This window comes from Apium graveolens, chromosome 9, assembly GCF_009905375.1.
Source record: "Apium graveolens cultivar Ventura chromosome 9, ASM990537v1, whole genome shotgun sequence".
NCBI lineage: Eukaryota > Viridiplantae > Streptophyta > Magnoliopsida > Apiales > Apiaceae > Apium > Apium graveolens.
The window spans coordinates 10,553,719-10,580,609 of NC_133655.1; the positions used below are offsets into that span (position 1 = coordinate 10,553,719).

General features: G+C 33.0%; 1 protein-coding gene across 1 annotated transcript in view; it reads left to right on the top strand.

Moving 5' to 3' along the window:
- LOC141685003 (agamous-like MADS-box protein AGL62) overlaps positions 1-7,062 on the top strand; it is an 8,131-nt gene extending 1,069 nt beyond the window's left edge. The window contains exon 2 of the mRNA XM_074490130.1: positions 6,602-7,062. Coding sequence (XP_074346231.1) covers positions 6,602-7,062 — 461 coding nt within the window. The remainder of the gene's footprint in view (positions 1-6,601) is intronic.
- Positions 7,063-26,891: the final 19,829 nt, after the last annotated feature.

A 26,891-nucleotide genomic window follows, 5' to 3' on the forward strand; every position in this document is an offset into this window, starting at 1 on the left:
AGGAAGAACTACATATTTCATGTGGTCTACAATGCTAGTAAGACCCTAAATGGTGCCCAACTGATTATACTACTAGAGACGGAGAAGAGCTTTTGGCTATTGTCTATGGTTTTGAGAAATTTCGATCTTATTACTTAGGACTAAGGTGACAGTTTTCACTGATCACGCTGTAATTCGATATCTCGTCTCAAAGAAGGACTTGAAGCCTAAATTGATTCATTGGGTTCTTTTGCTTCAAGAACTTGAACTAGAGATCAAGGACATAGAAGGAACTGAAAATCAAGTCGCTGATCATATCTCGCGTTTAGAAAATCCTAATGCTACTTCATTGGAGAAGACATTGATAAATGAGTCTTTTCCCGACGAGCAGCTGTTTGGAGTGCAAGAAGAAGAACCGTGGTTTGCAGACATTGTGAACTACCTTGTGAGTAATATCATGCCTCCTGACTTATCTTACGCTCAAAGGAAGAAGTTTCTACATGAAGTAAAGTGGTATGTGTGGGATGAGCCATTTATTTTTTGACAAAGAGCTGACCAAACCATCAGGAGATGTATTCCCTACATCGAAACGGGGGGATCTTGCGAGATTGCCACTTAACAGCTTATGGAGGACATTATGGAGGAGAAAAGGCAGCAGCTCGTGTTCTTCAAGCAGGTTTCCTTTGGCCGACATTATTTAAAGATGCTCATCAGTTCGTTTTGAAATGTGATCGATGTCAACGGTGGGTAATATGTCTAAAAGGGATGAGATGCCTCTTATTGTGCTTCTCGAGGTTGAAGTCTTCGATGTTTGGGGAATTGACTTCATGGGGCCATTTGTCTCATCTTGTAACAATCAGTATCTTGTTGGCGGTTGATTACGTGTCGAAATGGGTTGAAGTTAAGGTGTTGTCAAAGAACGATGCGAAAGTGGTGCTTAATTTTCTTCATAAGTAGATATTCACAAGGTTTGGAACTCCAAGAGTCATAACCAGTGATGAGGGGTCGCATTTTTGTAATCACAAGTTCACTGCTATGATGAAAAGGTATTATGTGAATCATCGCATTGCTGCAGCTTATCATCCTCATACGAATGGTCAAGATGGGGTATATAACAGAGAGATCAAACGCATTTTGGAAAAACTTGTATGTCCATCAAGGAAATATTGGTCTTTGAAGCTTGATGAAGCTGTTTGGGCTTATAGAACAACTTACAAAACTCCTTTGGGAATGTCGTCCTTCCAGTTGGTTTATGGTAAAGGGTGTCATTTACTTGTGGTTCTCGAGCATAAAGCATACTGGGCTTTGAAGAAGTTCAATCTGGATTTCGATACGGCTGGAAAGAAGAGGATGCTTCAATTGAATAAACTCGACGAGTTTTGACTTCAAGCTTATGAGAACAACAAAATGTACAAGGAGAAAGTCAAGAGGTGGCATGATCGAGGTCTAGTGCTTAAATCATTTGTGTCGGGGAAATAATTTCTTTTGTTCAACTCTCGTTTCCGTCTTTTTCCTAGAAAGTAGAAGTCAAAATGGTCAGGGCCGTTTATTGTCTAAACAATGTTTCACATGGAGCGCTGGAAATGTTTTAGAATTATCCGGCCCAAGCATTCAAGGTAAATGGTCAGAGGTTGAAGCATTACTATGGTGATACGGTAAACCGCGAGGTGGTTAGTGTCGTTCTATTGTCCATTTGATCTCGAGTTCTACGTCGAGCTAGCGACGTAAAAGAAGCGCTTCTTGGAGGCAACCCAATTTTGTTGTACATTCGTAGGTAGAGGATGCAAGAAAAAAGGATAAAACATAAAAAAAATCAGAAAAAGAAGAAAATTCAGGGCCAACTCCAGTGACCAAGTGCGGCCTCGCTGATCCAGCGCGCGGCCACGCTCGTGCCGATTTTCCAGAGAGTGAGCGCGCCCGCGCCGTCCTAGCAGGCACCCGCGCCGGGTCCCTGTTCGAAAAAAAATAAAACAGCAGTTTTAAGAGAAAATCAGGATTTTTAATCAAAATCAATTCCAAACTGATTTTTACTCTTCCACATCCCATAATTCTCTCTCCAAATCAAACCCATTATTCCCACGATTCCCATAATCAATTCCAACTTCTATTAATTATCAAATTCTAATCCTTATCAATTACAGTATATGCGAAGAGGGGTTTTAGATATGAAGGAATTTATCTGATTATGAAATTGAGTAACGCTGCAAGGGGTTTTGGGCTTGAGTAGGTAACCAAATCGACCTAACCCCAAATTTGTATTATAAATTTTTATGAATTGACTTGTCAGGACATATGTTCAAATTGAATTCGCAGACGCACATGAATACATGCAAGATCTCATATTATTATGAGAAAAGTTATCTTTTGTAATAATTATTTGGACCCCTAGTATTTATAAGATTGGATTTTTTAATAATATTTTGGACCTCTAATATTTTGTAGTAGAGGATTGTTTGGTTGAAATAATAATTGTTTGTTCTTTTTTATTATCTCATTTTGAAACAAATAATAATTTTTCCATAAATACATATTATTACGGTACAATTACAGTCAACAATTATATACCGACATAATTTTTTTCGTATTTCGGTTTATCTTTTTCGTACACAAACACGTAATTGTAATTAAATTAAATAAATTAAGAGGCGGTTTTGAATTTACCTTTGTTACACAACATGAACAGATATAAATTGCAATAAATACATATTTAAAGAAATATTTTAAAATTATTTAAATATATTTTATAAATGTATATTGTATTTATAATTTTTATAAAAAAATAGAAACAAAATTCAAATTCAAAAATTTGATAACACTTATAAGTTATTGACTTAAACTCAATTAATAAAAGTAATCCTAACAAAAAAAATATATTGAAAAGAAAAATTCATTATTTTGTGAAAATTTTAAAAACAAAAGAAGAAGCTATTGATTCATTTATAAATTAGATTTGAATGAGACCTTTGACGATTTTTCGCTTGCGACTCAACTGGAGGAACCTAAATATGGAAGCGAACGAGGGCTTGTCGTGCATTTGACAAACTCACCACACATATTTCAAGTAAAATGTTGTCACGTGCACATACGAGTAATGTAACTTATAGAATTTCCTTTTGGCTTACCCATTCTGCTAGTAATAAAAAGATATGCGAAAACTCTTACCCATGTCTCCATATTTTTTTAAATTATTTGCCGGAGTTGTTCGATTATACTTGGGGCGCTACTTCAATGGGCTCGATCTGAAAGACGGACCGTCTCTACAATTTTTAGTACCATATCTTCCAAAACCAAGTTGTATACCGTCTTGTTTGCAACCTCTACTATATCCTCGTTTACGATATATATGTATATGATATATATGTATATATATATTTGTTCATTTCGAATAGGGCGACCTTTTTTTAGTACATGAAATCCATATACAGGGTCATAGGATTTGGTCATCACGATGAAACCTCAATCCAAGATAATCTATTTAACTCAATAAACAAATGTCAGCAGAAGATATTTAACATCTACTGACCCCAAACTCATCCAAGATCTTTTAAGGATTACCAGTTCTAGAACACAGAATTCCAAATTCAATAATTACATTTTTCACTTCTTTTTAAAATAATTCTCAATTTCAATACCAAAACCCACTTAGGTATAACTTTTGAAAAGAAGTACATAGTCCCAACTATAAATAACATAATATATAATATAATATAATATAATATAATCTAATATATAATAATATAATATAATATAATTCATTAATCTAATGATTTTATTATAATATTACTTTAATATAATATAATATTAATATAATATTAATATAATATAATATAATATAATAATGAATATAATATAATAATATAATATAATATAATTTAATATAACTATTACTTAATATAATATCATATAATTATAAACAACTCTATTACATAACAGAACTTACACTAGTCCGCAAACCCTGTTGGACCCCAACCACCTTCCAAAGCTTCTTCCTTGTTTCCTCGAAATTTACACGGCTAAATCTATAATAATAATTTTGTTCGTTTGAGTAGGGCGACCCTTTTTCTATGTTAAACCAAATAGTCTGGATGGGATGAGACCTAAAACATTAATCGAAACTATAATATTTAAACAATGTTGGTCAAAATTACATAAAATATGACACAAAATTACAGACATGCAGGTATATGTACACAAACGAATTCTTAACTAGTGATGGATTTAGTATTCATGTAAACCTAACACGGAAAGTAGAAGAAGACGTGAAAAAAATATAAAATGAACAAATATCAGGTTAAGTAAAATTATCGTCAACAAAATAAAAATGAATTGACACTAGTACTAAAACATGAAAACTCCATTCAAATAACAAATGATTTTGAACTGAAATTAAAAATTAAAATATTTCAATTAAATGTTTCAATTTCGATAAAATATTTTCCACCTAAATGATTAAAATCGGACCTGTTAATAATACAAATAAATAAATCTTACTTCATATTTTATATAACTCATTTGCTATTGCATTTTTAGAACAGGAGATATATGATTCTTGTTCCAATTTTATCCGAAAAATAAGCGACTGCATTTTAGATAGGGTCATAGAGAGGAGGGAGTGAGGTTCTTGTTGTTTCCCACTTTCTCTCAAAGTTATTCCTCACCGGTCCTCACACTAGAACTCCCCGCACAATACTTGGTACTTGGTTCTTGATTGACATAAGTTCAATCTATGTTCCGCGTTCTTTCATAATAGTAAAAGCAATCCTCCTTTCTTTTTATCTTTCAAAGCTTGTCTATTCACGGTTTTATCATCGTAAAATCGAAAATGAGTGTTTAACATGCTGAGGATTGCCATCAAAATTTGAGTAGAATCATAGTATTTCTTAACTTCTTTGGGCACAACCTATTGTAGAAACATTGCAAGTTTCTTGGCTAAGGTATATGATAATGTTATTGAATAGAATGCAAATGCAACTTGTTCTCTGAAAAATGGTACTGTCACTTTATTTGCATAGGTACACAAAGGAAGATTTAAGCTGATCAACGAGATGTGCACCAAGGAATTATCATCATAAATATTCAGTCTAATAGCCTGGTTAGTAAATAATGACATAAGATTCTTCTAAAAACAGCTATGCTCCCATATTCCCATCCAATCTTATAAGGATTCGATTCATTAAGAAGTGGATGTGGATTTTCACTCGTCTATAAAAACCAGATCCTAACTACTAAACTTATACATTTATAAATTATTAATATATATAAATAAAATTTAAATATAATCAATTAATAAAATTAATTTATATGTATTAATATTCTAATTTTTCAAGTTATTTTATTTTATTTCAAAGTAACTATTATTTCATCATATTAAAATTTCTTCTACACACCACATTTTATCATATTATAATGAGTGAATCATATGTGTCAGAAATTATTTTCATACATAATATTTTATTTATTCACAATTCACAACATTTTTTATTTTAATTTTTAAAACGACTTATATAATTAATTCATATATTTCTTAAATTACAATGTTTTACTTTTATGTATTTATTTCATAATTATTTTAAACTGAACTATTTTCACATATTTTCAAATTTTTTATTTTCACAACATCTCTAACTTAAAATAGTTTTGTGTGCTTAATTTTTTTTATTATTGAACCATGTTAAATTAAAATTATTCATCTCAAAAAAATTTAAATGCATTCGGAGGTCCTATCCGATAATCGGAGATCCTAATGAATTTGGATATAAATTATGTTATTAAAAATTTGAAATTGATCTGATCTCAATCCAATCCAACAAATTTAAATAAATATGAATTTAATTAATCCGATCCAAATTTGAACATCAGCACAAGGATAACTTAGTCTGGTTCGCATTGTATATCTCCTAAAAAGGCACTTAAGCTTCAATTCGACGGAAATGGAATGAAATTTTATCATGTTTTACTAAAATTGCACCAAAATTTCCATCCTATTTTAGCCAATATTATTGTATGGTAATAATTCTATTTTAAATGAAAAATAGATTATGCCCATTATTTGATACGTTGACGTCTTACGGATCGTAATATCTTAAAAATTTTATGCAAATCATGCTTTCCGGTAAGAAAAATATATTTAAAAGGAAATTACAATAGCGAATTTTGACACGTAATTCACAGAAAAAAATTTAGTCAAAACGGACACTGCTAAATAACTTATACGTAGATATTGTCAAATTACTTTTTCATGTGAATTTTAAGGTAATTTTCACTAGATTAAGTAAAATGAGAATGGTGGCTACAACCAGCAGAATAACAAATTCGCTACAATAAGTATTTAATAACAAAATTTATTGGCTTAATTTGATTTAAAAATGTGCAATAACATGAATATTAGTAATATCCATACATTAAGAAATAAGATTTTTGTAACTCCCCAATCATTGATATTGTCACAGGAACAATATGTTTGATTCCCTTAACACAGATTAGGAGATTATAATTTTTGCCAGCTTTCAGTGTTAATGCCAAGCCTCTTATAAATACCAAATGATTTTACTCTACAAATCAGAGCTTCAACATACCTAAACATTGCTCCATTTGCTTTTCTTTTGGTTTCTGTTCTTGATAGCTTGTTTAGAGATTGCCAAAAAGTTCAGCATTGGCCGCCAAAAGATCAAGATTGCGAAAATAGAGCGTAAGAATCACCTGCAAGTTACCTTCTCAAAGCGTCGATCAGGCCTTTTTAAGAAGGCAAGTGAGCTCTGTACACTTTGTGGAGTTGAGATTGCCATTATAGTCTTTTCTCCAGCTGGAAAAGTGTTCTCCTTTGGACATCCTAATGTTGAAGGTATAATTGATAGGTTTTTTAGTCGCAATCCTCCACCTTCAAACTCAAGCACTCTCCATCTCGTTGAAGCTCATCGTAGTATGACTGTTTGCGAGCTGAACTTCCATCTCACACAGATTTTCAATGAACTAGAGGGTGAGAGGAAGAGAGGAGAGGCACTTGATGACATGAGGCAAGCTAGCCAGAGCCAGTTTTGGTGGGAATCTCCGGTCGAAAAGATGGGATTTGATGAGCTTCAATAATTGAAGGACTGCATGGAAGCGTTGAAGAAAAATGTGAACAATCAAGCTAATAGCATCTTGATTGAGAATGCAAATTCTAATTTGCCACCTTTTGGTTTTAATGGACACAGGGCCTTTAATCAGTTTGAAGCTAAGCCTAATCAGATTGATCCTGCTTCTCATGTCCCTGGTTACGGATATGGTAATGGTTATTTTGGTCTGAGCAACTTTGCTGCGTAATCTGAGCTTGTGTCTTGCTAGACAGTTCTGAGTCTCCATTTTGATTGATGCTGTGTGGCTTTTCCGGAAAAGAAAGTTCATTTTTCTATCTATTGGTTAAAGTTGTAACTTAAATTTGACAAACAGTTTGATCTGAAGTTTATTCTGAGGTTGTAATGGATATTGTTTTTTGAAAATGGTCAGCTGCATATGTCTAAATATTCTTTAAGCTTAAAATGTCAATTACTATTGAAAAGTTATCAAAAAAGAGAGCCATGTGGGCATCATTCGTTTCAAATAGCCATCATCAACTAACATAAGCACTGAGAGTTGGATGAATGCGTAACTTATAATCTTGTTTTTCATATCAAAACAAGTTATATTGGGAAAGAAAAATTACCAACTTTTTTTTGAAATATTAATAAAAAAGAAGAAGCAATTGATTAATCTATAAATTAGATTTCAAAGATGAACTTTGACTTGCGACTCAAGGAACTGGATCTCGAAGCGAACGGGGTTTTGTCGTGCATTTGACAAACTCAGATTACAATTTTAAATAGGATATTAACATCTACCAACCCCCACTATATCTACCTTTACTATATATATTATATTTTGTTCGTTTCGGATATAGCATGACTTTTTTTGTAGTGTATAAAATTCACACATTAACACTCGAGATCTTGTAATGAGTAGATACTTCCACAAAAGTATAATCGATTTTCTGATTAAATACAGTACGCGATATTTTTCTATACTTTTCGCATTCAATTCTAGCCATTTTCGCACCCTTTAATCGATCTAATCAACATATATACATATAACTCTCCCACCCCTTTTCATTACTAATGGATTATCCTTACTATTGTATTTTACTAAAAATGCAATGATCTTATTTTGTTTCTCGGTTTAAACCATATGTCTTTAGTTACATGAGAAGTATTTTTCTAAACATATTTTATCTTTACTGACTCAATTAAGATCCCTCGGGAATAAAATCTTACCCTTTTTCTATGTTAGCCAAACAGCCAGCCAGATGGAACGAGATTAAAATTTTTAATATTAAAAAAAATGTTTCATTTAAAATTACACAAAATATGACACGAAATTATGATATGAATGTACATAACATGAAACGAATTTTTAACTAGTCATGTTTTGGTTTACTATTCATTTAAACTAAACATAAAAGTTTCCTGATTTGAAAGTATATAAAACAAACGAATTGTCGGGTTTAACTAAACATATACGAATTGGGGGGTTTAAGGTAAAAAGGTCTGAGCTTTAGTGGCTCTGAGGTATAGAGCATGGGTGTGTATATACAGTATATGCGAAGAGGGGTTTTGGATATGAAGGAATTTATCTGATTCTGAAATGCAGTAACGCTGCAAGGGGTTTTGGGCTTGAGTAGGTAACCAAAATCGACCTAACCCCAAATTTGTATTATAAATTTTTATGAATTGACTTGTCAGGACATATGTTCAAATTGAATTCGCAGACGCACATGAATGCATGCAAGATCTCATATTATTACGAGAAAAGTTATCTTTTGTTATAATTATTTGGACCCCTAGTATTTATAAGATTGGATTTTTTAATAATATTTTGGACCCCTAATATTTTGTAGTAGAGGGTTGTTTGGTTGAAATAATAATTGTTTGTTCTTTTTTATTGTCTCATTTTGAAACAAATAATAATGTTGCCAAAAATACATATTATTACGGTACAATTACAGTCAACAATTTCATATACGACATAATTACATATTATCTTTTTCGTACAAAAACACGTAATTGTAATTAAATAAATAAATTAAGAGGCGGTTTTGAATTTACCTTTGTTACACCACATGAACAAATATAAATTGACATAAATACATATTTAAAGAAATATTTTAAAATTATTTAAATACATTTTATAAATGTATATTGTATTTATAATTATTATAAAAACAAAATAGAAAAAATTTCAAATTCAAAAATTTTACAACACTTATAACTTATTGATTTAAACTCAATTAATAAAAGTACTCCTGACAAAAAAATTATATTGAAAAAGAAAAATCATTATTTTGTGAAAATGTTAAAAACAAAATAAGAAGCAATTGATTAATTTATAAATTAGATTTGAATGAGACCTTTGATGATTTTCGCTTGCGACTCAACTGGAGGAACCTAAATATGGAAGCGAACGAGGGCTTGTCGTGCATTTGACAAACTCACCACACATATTTCAAGTAAAATGTGTCAGGTGCACATACGAGTAACGTAACTCATAGAATTTCCTTTTCGCTTCCCATTCTGCTAGTAATAAAAAGATATGCGAGAACTCTTACCCATGTCTCCATATTTTTTTAAATTATTTGCTGGAGTTGTTCGATTATAACTTGAGGCGCTACTTCAATGGCTCAATCTGAAAGACGACCGTCTCTACAAGTTTTAGTACCATATCTTCCAAAACCAAGTTGTATACCAAGTTTTAGTACTATATCCTCGTTTACGATATATATGTATATGTATATATATATAATATTTTGTTCATTTCGAATAGGGCGACCTTTTTTTAGTACATGAAATCCATATACGGGGTCAGAGGATTTGGTCATCACGATGAAACCTCAATCCAAGATAAATTGTTTAATCAATAAACAAATGTCAGCAGAAGATATTTAACATCTATGACCCCAAACTAATCCAAGATCTTTTAAGATTACAGTTCTAGAAACAAGAATTCCAAATTCAATAAATATATTTTTCACTTTCTTTTAAAATAATTCTCAATTCAATACCAAACCCACTAGTATAACTTTGAAAAGAAGTACACTAGTCCCAACTATAAAATAACATAATATATAATATAATATAATATAATATAATATAATATAATATAATATAATATAATATAATATAAACAACTTTATATAACAGAACTTACACTAGTCCAAAAACCCTGGACCAACCACCTTCCAAAAGCTTCTTCATTGCTTCCTCGAATTACACGGCTAAATATATATAATATTTTGTTATTTTCGAGTAGGGCGACCTTTTTAAAGAAAATGAAATCCATACTTTGACAAATGAGATTTTATAACAAGTAGACACTTCTGCAGGAGCATAATCGATTTTATGGTTAAATACCTTACGAGATATTTTTTCATACTTTTCATATTTAGTTCTAACTATTTTTTGCACCCTTTAAGCGACCTGAACAACATTAGCACATATAAGGACCCCCTCCACCCTTTTTCATTACTAATGGAATATCATTCATTATTTTACTAAAATTGGAACGCAGTGATTTTGTTTTATTTCAAGGTTAAAAACAAATATATTGAGTAACAGGAGAAGTACTTTGTTGAACATGTTTTATTTTTACGGACTCAATTAAGGTCCCTCGGGAACGGAATGCTACCATTTTTCTATGTTAGCCAAATTGTCTGGATGGGATGAGACTAAAAATTTAATCGAAATTATAATATTTAAATAATGTTTTGGTCAAAATTATATAAAATATGACACAAAATTACACGACATGCAGGTACATGTACACGAACGAATTCTTAAGTAGTCATGGATTTAGTATTCATTTAAACTAAATACGAAAGTACAAGAAGACGTGAAAGAATATAAAATGAACAAATTGTCAGGTTTAAGTACAAATCATCGTTCAACAAAATAAAAAATGAATTGACACTAGTACTAAAACATGAAAACTTCATTCAAATAAAAATGATTTTGAAGTAAAATTAAAAAATTAAAAATAGTTCAATTTAAATGTTTCAATTTCGATAAAATATTCTAACTAAATTGATTAAAACCGGACCTGTTAATAATATAAATAAATAAATATTATTCATATTTTATATAACTATTTGCTATTGCATTTTTAGGAACAGGAGATATATGATTCTTGTTCCAATTTTATCCGAAAAATAAGCCGAATGCATTTTAGATAGGGTCGTAGAAAGGGAGGGAGGGAGGGAGGTTCTTGTTGTTTCCACTTTTTCTCAAAGTTATTCCTCACCAGTCCTCACACTAGCACTCCCGCATAATACTTGGTGCTTGGTACTTGATTGACAAAAATTCAATCTATCTTCCTCCACCTATTTATGTTAAGGGAATTCGTAGTTTTCTTGGTCAGGCGTGGTTCTACAAGCGTTTCATCAAAGACTTATCTAAGATTTCGAAGCCATTGTGCAGGTTTTTAGAGAAAGACGTCCCTTTCAGGTTTGATGACGAGTGCCTCGCAGCTTTCGAGACATTGAAGAAGAGTTTAATCACGGCACCAGTCATAACTGCACTTGATTGGAATAAACCTTTTGAGATGATGTGCGATGCAAGTGACTATGCAGTTGGAGCAGTTCTTGGACAGAGGAAGAACAACATATTTCATGAGGTCTACTATGCTAGTAAGACCCTAAATGGTGCCCAACTGAATTATACTACTACGGAGAAAGAGCTTTTGGCTATTGTCTATGATTTTGAGAAATTTTGATCTTATTTACTTAGGACTAAGGTGACAGTTTTCACTGATCATGCTGTAATTCGATATCTCATCTCAAAGAAGGACTTGAAGCCTAGATTGATTAGATGGGTTCTTTTGCTTCAAGAACTTGAACTAGAGATCAAGGACAGAGAAGGAACTAAAAATCAAGTCGCTGATAATATCTCGCATTTAGAAAATCCTAATGCTACTTCATTGGAGAAGACATTGATAAATGAGTCTTTTCCCGACGAGCAGTTGTTTGGAGTGCAAGAAGAAGAACCGTGGTTTGCAGACATTGTGAACTACCTTGTGAGTAATATCATGCCTCCTGACTTATCTTACGCTCAAAGGGAGAAGTTTCTACATGAAGTAAAGTGGTATGTGGGGGATGAGCCATTTATTTTTTGACAAAGAGCTGACCAAACCATTAGGAGATGTATTCCCTACATCGAAACGGGGGGATCTTGCGAGATTGCCACTTAACAGCTTATAGAGGACATTATGGAGGAGAAAAGGCAGCAGCTCGTGTTCTTCAAGCAGGTTTCCTTTGGCCGACATTATTTAAAGATGCTCATCAGTTCGTTTTGAAATGTGATTGATGTCAACGGGTGGGTAATATGTCTAAAAAGGATGAGATGCCTCTTAATGTGCTTCTCGAGGTTGAAGTCTTCGATGTTTGGGGAATTGACTTCATGGGGCTATTTGTCTCATCTTGTAACAATCAGTATATCTTGTTGGCGGTTGATTACGTGTCGAAATGGGTTGAAGTTAAGGTGTTGTCAAAGAACGATGTGAAAGTGGTGCTTAATTTTCTTCATAAGCAGATATTCACAAGGTTTGGAACTTTAAGAGTCATAACAAGTGATGAGGGGTCGCATTTTTGCAATCACAAGTTCACTGCTATGATGAAAAGGTATAATGTGAATCATCGCATTGCTACAGCTAATCATCCTCATACGATGACCTTTCAGGTAGTGATGAGGAAAAGCTTTTGAAGATTCTGAGAGAGTTCAAATCGGCAATTGGCTGGACTATAGCAGTTATCAAGGGAATCAGCCCTTCTTATTGCATGCATAAAATTCTGCTAGAGGAAGGTAGCAAGCCTATGGTCGAGCAGCAAAGAAGACTTAATCCGATCATGCACGAGGTAGTGAAGAAGAAATTCTTAAGTGGCTAGATGCAGGGATAATCTACCCTATTTTTGATAGTTCATGGGTAACCCTGTTTCAATGTGTGCCAAAGAAAGGTGGAATTTCTGTGGTAGCAAATGAGAAGAATGAGCTTATTCCTACTAGAACAGTCACAGGATAGAGAGTTTGCATGGACTATACAAAGCTGAACAAAGCCACTAGAAAGGATCACTTCCCTTTGCCTTTTATTGATCAGATGCTCGATAGGTTGGCTGGTCATGAGTATTGTTGTCTTCTGGATGGTTATTCGGGTTTTAATCAAATTTGTATCGCTCCAGAAGATCAGGAGAAAAACTACCTTCACTTGTCCATTTGGTACTTTCGCCTTCAGACGAGTTTCTTTTGGTCTGTGTGATGCGCCAGCCACATTTCAGAGATGTATGATGGTCATCTTTTATGACATGATTGGCCAGAATGTGGAAGTGTTCATGAACGACTTCTCACTCTTTGGCGATTCATTTGATGAGTGCTTGCAAAATCTTGGACACGTTCTCAAGTGGTGTGTTGAGACAAATCTGGTTCTCAATTGGGAGAAATGTCACTTTATGATACGACATGGCATTATTCTTGGGCACAAGGTTTCTAGTAAGGGTCTTGAGGTGGATAAGGCCAAGGTGGGGTCATTGAGAATCTTCCTCCACCTATTTCTGTTAAGGGAATTCGTAGTTTTCTTGGTCATGCGAGGTTCTATAGGCGTTTCATCAAAGACTTCTCTAGGATTTCGAAGCCATTGTGCAGTTTTCTAGAGAAAAACGTCCCTTTTAGGTTTGATGACAAGTGCCTCGCAGCTTTCGAGACATTGAAGAAGAGTTTAATCACGACATCAGTCATAAGTGCACCTGATTGGAATGAACCTTTAGAGATGATGTGCGATGCAAGTGACTATGCAGTTGGAGCAGTTCTTGGGCAGAGGAAGAACAATATATTTCATGTGGTTTACTATGCTAGTAAGACCCTAAATAGTGCCCAACTGAATTATACTACTACGGAGAAAGAGCTTTTGGCTATTGTCTATGGTTTTGAGAAATTTCGATCTTATTTACTTGGGGCTAAGGTGACAGTTTTCACTGATCACGCTGTAGTTCGATATCTCGTTTCAAAGAAGGACTCAAAGCCTAGATTGATTAGATGGGTTCTTTTGCTTCAAGAACTTGAACTAGAGATCAAGGACATAGAAGGAACTGAAAATCAAGTCGTTGATCATCTCTCATGTTTAGAAAATCCTAATGCTACTTCATTGGAGAAGACATTGATAAATGAGTCTTTTCCCGACGAGCAGCTATTTGGAGTGCAAGAAGAAGAACCGTGATTTGCAGACATTTTGAACTACCTTGTGAGTAATATCATGCTTCCTGACTTATCTTACGTTCAAAGGAAGAAGTTTCTACATGAAGTAAAGTGGTATGTGTGGGATGAGCCATTTATTTTTTGACAAGGAGCTGACCAAATCATCAGGAGATGTATTCCATACAGCGAAACGGGGGGATCTTGCGAGATTTCCACTTAACAGCTTATGGAGGACATTATGGAGGAAAAAAGACAGCAGCTCGTGTTCTTCAAACTGGTTTCCTTTGGCCGATATTATTTAAAGATGCTCATCAGTTCATTTTGAAATGTGATCGATATCAACGGGTGGGTAATATGTCTAAAAGGGATGAGATGCCTCTTAATGTGCTTCTCGAGGTTGAAGTCTTCGATATTTGGGGAATTGATTTCATGGGGCCATTTGTCTCATCTTGTAACAATCAGTATATCTTGTTGGCGGCCGATTACGTGTCGAAATGGGTTGAAGTTAAGATGTTGTCAAAGAACGATGCCGAAGTGGTGCTTAATTTTCTTCATAAGCAGATATTCACAAGGTTTAGAACTCCAAGAGTCATAACCAGTGATGAGGGGTCGCATTTTTGCAATCGCAAGTTCACTTCTAAGATGAAAAGGTATAATGTGAATCATCGCATTGCTACAGCTTATCATCCTCATACGAATGATCAAGCTGGGGTATCTAACAGAGAGATCAAGCGTATTTTGGAAAAACTTGTATGTCCATCAAGGAAATATTGGTCTTTGAAGCTTTATGAAGCTGTATGGGCTTATTGAACATCTTACAAAACTCCTTTGGGAATGTCGTCGTTCCAGTTGGTTTATGGTGAAGGGTGTCATTTACTTGTGGTTCTCGAGCATAAAGCATACTGGGCTTTGAAGAAGTTGAATCTGGATTTAGATGTGGCTGGAAAGAAGAGGATGCTTCAATTGAATGAACTCCACGAGTTTCGACTTCAAGCTTATGAGAACAACAAAATGTACAAGGAGAAAGTCAAGAGGTGGCATGATCGAGGTCTAGTGCTTAAATCATTTGTGTCGGGGAAATAATTTCTTTTGTTGAACTCTCGTCTCCGTCTTTTTCCTAGAAAGTAGAAGTCAAAATGGTCAGGGCCTTTTATTGTCTAAACAATGTTTCCACATGGAGCAGTGGAAATTTTTAGAATGATCCGGCCCAAGCATTCAAGGTAAATGGTCAGAGGTTGAAGCATTACTATGGTGACACGGTAAACCGCGAGGTGGTTAGTGTCGTTCTATTGTCCATTTGATCTTGAGATTCTACGTCGAGCTAGCGACGTAAAAGAAGCGCTTCTTGGGAGGCAACCCAATTTTGTTGTACATTAGGAGGTAGAGGATGCAAGAAAAAAGGATAAAAACACAAAAAAAATCAGAAAAAGAAGAAAATTCAGGGCCAACTCCAGTGACCAAGTGCGGCCTCGCTGATCCAGCGCCCGGCCACGCTCGTACCGATTTTCCAGAGAGTGAGCGCACCCGCGCCGTCCTAGCAGGCACCCGCGACGGGTCCCTGTTCGAAAAAAAATAAAATAGCAATTTTAAGAGAAAATCAGGATTTTTAATCAAAAATCAATTCCAAACCGATTTTTACTCTTCCACATCCCATAATTCCCTCTCCAAATCAAACCCATTATTCCCACGATTCCCATAATCAATTCCAACTTCTATTCCTTATCAAATTCTAACCTCCCCTCCTACAAATATATACACTTAACACAACTTCTCCACCACATCACAAATTCTCAAACACAAATCTCTCTCAAACACTTAAACTTTTATTTTTTCTCATTCAATCCCAATGGCACCCAAGAGACAAAGAACACAAGTTGGCAGCAGCACCACCAATTCTTTATATGCGGGTGGTGTGAGGCCCAGGTTTTCTACTATTGAGGCTGAGGAGGAGTACATGAGGCTTCTCTCAAAGCCTGTTGCTAAGGAGCGAGGTTTTCTGCCATCGGGAAAGGATGCTAAGCTGTTAGAGATGATTCTCGAGATGGGCTGGGTTTCTTTTTGTGAGGCGCCCGCTGCTATGCTCATGAGTGTTATGCGGGAGTTCTATGCTAACGCCAAGGCAGAGAAGAAGGGCTTCATGGAGTGAGGGGGAGGACTGTTGAGTACAGTGCTGATGCTATCAGGACGGTGATTGAGCCGCCCGCGAGGAAGGTGGGTCAGGACACTTGGAACGATAAGACTCCAGAGGACTTTGATTTGGATCTCATTGTTGCTACTCTCTACGTGCCTGAGACTCATTGGAAGTTCAAAAGTGGCACTACTGATTACTCCACATTCCCTGCTTCGTGCATGAACAGGTTTGCACAGGCTTGGAACTCACTTATTTGTGCTAACATTTATGCCATCTTTGCATGTGCATGAGTTTACTATGGAGCGTGCTAGTCTGCTGTGAGGGATGCAGGGTGATTATATTGATTTGGAGATGGTTATATATTAGGGGATTCTGAGATTTTTTAGAGCAGGTACTACAAGTGTTATTTTGTATGCGTTCGTAGTGACGAAGTTGTGTGTGGCAGTTGGTGTTCATTGGCCCGCACATGAGCAGCTTCAGTTTCCCAGCGCTCCTATTGACAGTTCTACACTGTTGAGCATGCAGGAGTGGTATGGAGGGAAGCCCAATCCTAAGGGTCTTGGGTACTCGTATGATTATCTGCTAGGTGGTAAGCCTATGGAGGCAGCTACGGCGGGGGGTTCTCAGCTTGCCCGTCGAGCAGCTTGGAGAGCTCAGTTAGGAGAGGAGGTTGAACCGTCAGGATCACAGCAGCAGCAGGAGGCAGCAGAGGTTGGAGCTGGTTCGAGTTCAACACAGTATAGGCGTCTTACGAGGAGGATGGATGTGATGCACGACATCCATAGTCGGTTTGCACACGATCTCACCCAGGCACTTGGGACAACTTTTAAAGCCACCGGAGTTGACATCCAGTGGCCAGTTTTTGGTGAGGATTCCGTGTATGCGCCTCCAGACATGCCTGACACTCCACCCGTTGAGGGTGATGATTCTGATTCGCAGTAGGTATGCCTGATTTCTTACTATTACCTTCATTGAGGACAGTGAATATTTTAAGTTTGGGGGTAGTAGTTGAAGAAATATGTTATTGTGTGAGTCACATATAGTTGCATGTTCATGATAGTTTAGTTCATATAGTTTGCATATTTTGCCATGTAGTATTTTTTTATTATTTTATTTTTGATAGTTTTATTTTATTTTGTTCATATAGTTTTCATGTATTTGCATTACAACATGATCCATTAGATAATTTTTTTGATTGATTTGTGATGTTGATGCTAGTGTAGTGATGTCGTGTTTAGAGATGTTAAGTCATATTAAGTTGGTTTGCATGCTAGAGACACTTGTATTTCACTAAGTCTTATAGGTTGCTAGAGTGCTAGATCATGGTCATGGTTTGTTTGTTTGTCGAGGTGTAATCGCTTGTTTATATTTAAAATTTAGGATATTCTCTTAATAATAAAAGACAAGGATATTTAAAAAATTGGAGAAATTGGATTTCATTGCTAGTTGTGTGGCTAGGTGTCAAATGGCTAGTAGTCGGCTCATATTTTATGAGTAGTCTAGGGTTGAATGAGATGGAGCGAAATGCACTCATTCAAAAATTCGTTGAAAAAAAAAAGAAAAAAAATGAAAGAGAAGAAAAAAAAGAGAATAAGTGTTATGTATAATTGATCATGAGTGGGCTCTTTAGTACTCGAGTAATTAAGTTCTTAGGGGAGTTTGTGCCTAATGACCTAAGGCTTTTATAGTCTGGGATCCGCTAACCTAACGCTCGCTACATGGGTACTATTGTATAAGTCTTTTGTGAACCTCACTCATTGCACGATCAAATAAGCAAATCTGTTTATTTTATTGTGAATAAAATCATGAATCCATATAAAACTCTGATATAAGAATTGAAGTGTTGTAAGTTATTCTGAGTCCAGTTCTGTTTATAAACTTGCATTGTCTTGGTAAGTAGTGTGTTATGATTGTTGATCTAGTTGCGATAGTACATCTGTAAGCATTTGCACACATGCACGTCTCTAGTTTGTAAGTTAATTTGTGAGGTTTGACTGATCTTTATGCAAATAATTACATTTCCTGAGGTATTGCTTGTCGATTGGTTTAGTTATTCTATGGAGGAGAAAAGACAGCAGCTCGTGTTCTTCAAGCAGGTTTCCTTTGGCCGACATTATTATAAATTTTTATGAATTGACTTGTCAGGACATATGTTCAAATTAAATTCGCAGACGCACGTGAATATATGCAAGATCTCATATTATTACGAGAAAAGTTATCTTTTGTAATAATTATTTGGACCCCTAGTATTTATAAGATTGGATTTTTTAATAATATTTTGGACCCCTAATATTTTGTAGTAGAGGGTTGTTTGGTTGAAATAATAATTGTTTGTTCTTTTTTATTATCTCATTTTGAAACAAATAATAATTTTTTTATAAATACATATTATTACGGTACAATTACAGTCAACAATTTCATATACGACATAATTTTTTTCGTATTTCGGTTTATCTTTTTCGTACACAAACACGTAATTGTAATTAAATAAATAAATTAAGAGGCGGTTTTGAATTTACCTTTGTTACACGACATGAACAGATATAAATTGACATAAATACATATTTAAAGAAATATTTTAAAATTATTTAAATATATTTTATAAATGTATTTTGTATTTATAATTTTTATAAAAAAATAGAAAAAAATTCAAATTCAAAAATTTGACAACACTTATAAGTTATTGACTTAAACTCAATTAATAAAAGTACTCCTAACAAAAAAAATATATTGAAAAAGAAAAATCATTATTTTGTGAAAATGTTAAAAACAAAAGAAGAAGCTATTGATTAATTTATAAATTAGATTTGAATGAGACCTTTGACGATTTTCGCTTGCAACTCAACTGGAGGAACCTAAATATGGAAGCGAACGAGGGCTTGTCGTGCATTTGACAAACTCACCACACATATTTCAAGTAAAATGTGTCACGTGCACATACGAGTAATGTAACTTATAGAATTTCCTTTTGGCTTCCCATTCTGCTAGTAATAAAAAGATATGCGAAAACTCTTACCCATGTCTCCATATTTTTTTAAATTATTTGCCGGAGTTGTTCGATTATAACTTGAGGCGCTACTTCAATGGCTCGATCTGAAAGACGACTGTCTCTACAATTTTTAGTACCATATCTTCCAAAACCAAGTTGTATACCGTCTTGTTTGCAACCTCTACTATATCCTCGTTTACGATATATATGTATATGTATATATATGTATATAATATTTTGTTCATTTCGAATAGGGCGACATTTTTTTAGTAAATGAAATCCATATACGGGGTCAGAGGATTTGGTCATCACGATGAAACCTCAATCCAAGATAAATTATTTAATCAATAAACAAATGTCAGCAAAAGATATTTAACATCTATGACCCCAAACTAATCCAAGATCTTTTAAGATTACAGTTCTAGAAACAAGAATTCCAAATTCAATAAATACATTTTTCACTTTCTTTTAAAATAATTCTCAATTCAATACCAAACCCGCTAGTATAACTTTGAAAAGAAGTACACTAGTCCCAACTATAAAATAACATAATATATAATATAATATAATATAATATAATATAATATAATATAATATAATATAATATAATATAATATAATATAATATAATATAATATAATATAATATAAACAACTTTACATAACAGAACTTACACTAGTCCGCAAACCCTGGACCAACCACCTTCCAAAAGCTTCTTCATTGCTTCCTCGAATTACACGGCTAAATATATATAATATTTTGTTCGTTTTGAGTAGGGCGACCTTTTTTAAGAAAATGAAATCCATACTTTGACAAATGAGATTTTATAACAAGTAGACACTTCTGCAGGAGCATAATCGATTTTATGGTTAAATACATTACGAGATATTTTTCATACTTTTCATATTTAGTTCTAACTATTTTTTGCACCCTTTAATCGACCTGAACAACATTTACACATATAAGGATCCCCTCCACCCTTTTTCATTACTAATGGAATATCATTCATTATTTTACTAAAATTGGAACGCAGTGATTTTGTTTTATTTCAAGGTTAAAAACAAATATATTGAGTAACACGAGAAGTACTTTATTGAACATGTTTTATTTTTACGGACTCAATTAAGGTCCCTCGGGAACGGAATGCTGCCCTTTTTCTATGTTAGCCAAATAGTCTGATGGGATGAGACTAAAAATTTAATCGAAATTATAATATTTAAACAATGTTTTGGTCAAAATTACATAAAATATGACACAAAATTACATGACATGCAGGTATATGTACACAAACGAATTCTTAACTAGTGATGGATTTAGTATTCATTTAAACTAAACACGAAAGTACAAGAAGACGTGAAAGAATATAAAATGAACAAATTATCAGGTTTAAGTAAAAATCATTGTTCAACAAAATAAAAAATGAATTGACACTAGTACTAAAACATGAAAACTCCATTCAAATAAAAATGATTTTGAACTGAAATTAAAACATTAAAAATATTTCAATTTAAATGTTTCAATTTCGATAAAATATTCCACCTAAATTGATTAAAATCGGACCTGTTAATAATATAAATAAATAAATATTATTCATATTTTATATAACTATTTGCTATTGCATTTTTAGGAACAGGAGATATATGATTCTTGTTCCAATTTTATCCGAAAAATAAGCGACTGCATTTTAGATAGGGTCATAGAGAGGGAGGGTGGGAGGGAGTGAGGTTCTTGTTGTTTCCACTTTCTCTCAAAGTTATTCCTCACCGGTCCTCACACTAGAACTCCCGCACAATACTTGGTACTTGGTTCTTGATTGACATAAGTTCAATCTATGTTCCGCGTTCTTTCATAATAGTAAAAGCAATCCTCCTTTCTTTTTATCTTTCAAAGCTTGTCTATTCACGGTTTTATCATCGTAAAATCGAAAATGAGTGTTTAACATGCTGAGGATTGCCATCAAAATTTGAGTAGAATCATAGTATTTCTTAACTTCTTTGGGCACAACCTATTGTAGAAACATTGCAAGTTTCTTGGCTAAGGTATATGATAATGTTATTGAATAGAATGCAAATGCAACTTGTTCTCTGAAAAATGGTACTGTCACTTTATTTGCATAGGTACACAAAGGAAGATTTAAGCTGATCAACGAGATGTGCACCAAGGAATTATCATCATAAATATTCAGTCTAATAGCGTGGTTAGTAAAATAATGACATAAGATTCTTCTAAAAACAGCTATGCTCCCATATTCCCATCCAATCTTATAAGGATTCGATTCATTAAGAAGTGGATGTGGATTTTCACTCGTCCATAAAACCCAGATCCTAACTACTAAACTTATACATTTATAAATTATTAATATATATAAATAAAATTTAAATATAATCAATTAATAAAATTAAATTTATATGTATTAATATTCTAATTTTTCAAGTTATTTTATTTTATTTTCAAAGTAACTATTATTTCATCATATTAAAATTTCTTCTACACACCACATTTTATCATATTATAATGAGTGAATCATATGTGTCTGAAATTATTTTCATACATAATATTTTATTTATTCACAATTCACAACATTTTTTATTTTAATTTTTAAAAACGACTTATATAATTAATTCATATATTTCTTAAATTACAATGTTTTACTTTTATGTATTTATTTTATAATTATTTTAAATTGAACTATTTTCACATATTTTCAAATTTTTATTTTCACAACATCTCCAACTTAAAATAGTTTTGTGTGCTTAAGTTTTTTTATTATTGAACAATGTTAAATTAAAATTATTCATCTCAAAAAATTTAAATGGATTCGGAGGTCTTATCCGATAATCGGAGATCCTAATGAATTTGGATATTAATTATGTTATTAAAAATCTGAAATTGATCTGATCTCAATCCAATCCAACAAATTTAAATAAATATAAATTTAATTAAATCCGATCCAAATTTGAACATCAGCACAAGGATAACTTACTCCGATTCACATTGTATATCTCGTAAAAGGCACTTACTCTTCAATTCAACAGAAATGGAATGAAATTTTATCATGTTTTACTAAAATTGCAACAAAATTTCCATCATATTTTAGCCAATATTATTGTATGGTAATAATTCTATCCCCAAAAACTTCTGTATTCATGATTATATCTTCCTATAAAGAGGTGTTAGCATATTTTTCGGCAATTGAACCTTCCTCCAACAAAAAATCCTTTTAGGCCATATTATTAAATGAAAAATAGATTATTCCCATTATTTGATACATTGACATCTTACGGATCGTAATATCTTAAAAATCTTATGCAAATCATGTTTTCCGGTAAGAAAAATATATTTAAAAGGAAATTACAATACCGAATTTTGACACGTAAGTCACAACAAAAAATTTAGTCAAAACGGACACTGCTAAATAATTAGCTTATACGTAGATATTGTCGAATTATTTTTTCATGTGAATTTTAAGGAAATTTTCACTAGATTAAGTAAAATGAGAGTGGTGGTGACAACCGGCAGAATAACAAATTCGCTAGAATAAGTATTTAATAATAAAATTTATTGGCTTAATTTGAATTAAAAATGTGCAATAGCATTAATATTACTAATATCCATACATTAAGAAATAAGATTTTTGTAACTCCCGAATCATTGATATTGTCACAGGTACAATATGTTTAATTTCCTTAAAACAGATTAGGAGGTTATAATTGTTGCCAGCTTTCAGTGTAAATGCCAAGCCTCTTATAAATAGCATATGATTTTACACTACAAATCAGAGCTTCAACATGCATAAACATTGCTCCATTGGCTTTTCTTTTGGTTTCCGTTCTTGATAGCTTGTTTAGAGATGGCAAAAAAGCCCAGCATTGGTCACCAAAAGATCAAGATTGCGAAAATAGAGCGTAAGAATCACCTGTAAGTTACCTTCTCCAAATGTCGATCTGGCCTTTTTAAGAAGGCGAGTGAGCTCCGTACACTTTGTGGAGTTGGGATTGCCGTTGTATTCCAAGCGTTTTGGTATGAGGGAAAAGCTTAGTCCGAGATATGTTGGACCTTTTGAGGTTTTGGTATCGTAGAGAGTTGCGTTGTCGCCACAACTATCTCATGTGCATAATGTGTTTCATGTGTCTGTTTTGAGGGGCTATAAATATCATCCATTACACGTAGTTTAGTATCCATTGAATAAGATTAGAGAAGATCTTTCTTGTGAGGAAGAAGCTTGAGAGGAGCGAATTTTGAGGAAGAACGCCATTCCGTTTGTGAAAATTTTGTGGAAAAATCATCCGGAGAGAGAGTCTACTTGGGAATTAGAAGAATCTATTTGTGAGAAATATCCGTATTTATTCGATTCAGGTACGAGTTTTTAGTTTTGTTTAATTCCGGGGACGGAATCGTATTTAAGGGTGGTATATATGTAATATACGAGAATTTAATAATAATAATAATAATAATAATAATAAGATTTGAATTAAAATTAAAATAAGTGATTTTAATTCATTTGTTAAATAGCATAGAAATAAAAGTAATAGTAATTAGTTGTTATAATTCTAATTCTAATAGTTAGAGGATACCTTGTGTAATATATATATATATATATATATATATATATATATATATATATCAACACATGGGCATTCTTAATTTACGCAAGCAAAGGAAAAGAGAAGAAAAATCTTAGAAGAGCATGCAGATAAAGACTTAGAGGAAAACAGAGTCATCGAGCCTTGTAGTAGTTTTTTTGTTTGTTTTCATTGAATAAGGTAACTCTTTATTGCCTGTTATTATAATTAGTCATATAGCTAAGCACTTTGCATGTGACCTTGTCAATTGTTGACAGAGCACACACAATACACAAATTTAGTAATAAAGTGTATGGCCATCCTTGTTTCTTTGTTGTCAAATCACGTCATTAGTGTCAAGTGCGAATTATAATATTTATTTATACATATGTTTAATCCACAAGATCTGCTGCTTCAATTCCAATTTTCATGTTACTTTAAAATTATTAAGTTAGATTATGCATATGTGAGCTTTTATTTAATTACGGTTGATTAGACTATGATAGTGTGGCAACTGGATGATTCAAGTTATTTAAATTATTTATATAAAATTAAAATTTTGTGAGGGTTTTTCACTACTTCAATATACTTATTTATTAGTTATAATTTAAATTGATTTTATGTATGCCACTTACGATTAAAACAATTTAATTGGTGTACATGTACTTAGTCCAATTATACTAGTGAGTCCAATTATACTAGTGTCATAATTTATAATTAATTATTTAATAAAGGTGAACAATGGTAGTTAATTTGGAATCTAACTATTTTAAGTATATGTATTATTAAATTATTAAGCAGTGTGGTAGTTAGGTACATTCGTTTAAACAAATTGTATAATTATAAATGTAATAATGACATGACATTTGGTCTCTTTAGTGTTAAATTCGAGGACATGTAACGTACTGATTCAGAGGCGAATAGTTGTGTATTGATAAAAAAATCATTTTTGAATAAATTAAGAAGCAACAAACATTAATTATAAATTTTAATTTTGTAATTAGATCACGGGTCGGGGATTTAGCACATCATTTGCAGATTTTGATATTACTTTAGTTGCGATATTCGAGGTACGGATTATGTCCCTTTTTTATTCACCGTTACTCCTCTTGTCCATTATATTTATTTGATTCATTATGTTCTACTTTCTGTTCATTCCGTTAATATTTGCTTTGACCGTTTTAATTTCCGAAAATTATTTTAAAATTTGATTTTGAAAATTTAGATATCTGTGTATGCGGTTTTCAAAAATTATTTATGACACTCACCTGCTTTGGAAATTTGTATCATTTTTCTCATGTGATTTTTAAATTTTGCGAGAATATTTTTATTTTGAACCCTTAGTGTGATTTAGGGTATACCGAGTTAACAGGAGTACTACAGCCATGTCATTGCGATACCAGTGACATGACACTTCCGTGACACTGTGATTGGTCATGGCCTATCCTTCTGTTAGCTCTTGGGAGGAGCGTTTGGCCATTTTGATATTTGTTCAGGATACGTGGTTGCACCCAGAATTTGATTTGTGATTTGATTTATGGTGTCGTTGTATATGTCGTACACGTTATCCATTCTGTTGTACATATTAGGTACCCTATGATTTGTGTATTTGTATCCGTTCTAATTTCGGTATGAAATATCATAACCCAAAATTATTGTTTTATTATAAGCTGTGAAATATTTATTTCTGATTTTCTGTTTTATAAATTGTATTCCAAATCTGTACTGGACGTTTGGCTTATGCCGTATTTTTTTCCGGTAGGTGCATAGGGGAAATCTTGGACTGTGCTATAGAGAGCAACCCCATTTATTGGTTAGAATTTTTGACTTTATCAATATCGGACTTAATTATTTATTTAGAGATTTTAACATTCATATTTTTGGTTTAGACAGTTTGTAGATTTAATATTATTTTTGGAGATTTTATACTGTTTATTAATTGTTTAGAAATATATTAGTGCTCTGTTTGCAGGTTTATGATAGGTAATACCTCCTTCTAATTTTTAAGAAGGGGTATTACAAACTGGTAGTAATCAACTCCCGTTCTTCCAAAAACAGGTCTGCTCCCACCTTCCCATCTAGAGCTGCAAACGAACAGAACCGAGCCGAGTTCTATTCGAGTCGAGCCGAGCATAATTTTTTTTAAAATAAACCGAGCCGAGCTGAGTTTAAAAACCCAGCCGAAAAAAAATATTTACGATCAGCTCGTTTATAAAGGAGCTGAGCCGGACACGAGTTTGCTCACGAATAACCGAGCCGAGCCGAACTCGAGCCGAGTCGAGTTGTTCACTAATAGTTCGCAAATATTTTTTAATCGACCAAGCTTAAGGTATAATTTATAACTTTATAAGTTTTATGGAGATCAAATACTAATTTCATCTTACAATTATATACTCACACTTACACTCTACACTTATCAATTTTTTTCACTAGTCGAGTTTTAAGAACAAAATCATTTTAATTTTAAATTAATGAGACATTCATAACTTTAGAAATTATACAATACTTTTAAATTGTCGATGTCGATTGTCAAAGATTTAGTAATTTTTTATATTTCAGTTAAACTGTTTTAGATTAGAAACGAGATATAAAATAAAATAAAGGAAGTAAGCCCATTTAAGTGGTTGAGAAATAAAATTATTAAAAATTATCTTATGTTTTTCTTAAAAATATTATAATTTATTTTTTTTGTTCGCGATCGGCTCGTTTAAGAAAACGAGTCTAGCCAAGTTCACTTAAGTGAACCGATCCCGATTTTTGTTCACGAACGACTCTGTTCATTTGCAGCTCTATTCCCCTCCAATCTTACAAGGATTCGATTCATTAAGAAGTGGATATGGATTTTCACTCGTCGATAAAAACCACATCCGAACTACTATATTTATACATTTATAAATTATTTATATATATAAATAAAATTTAACTATAATCAATTAATAAAATTAATTTATACGTATTGGTATTCTAATTTTATAAGTTATTTTATTG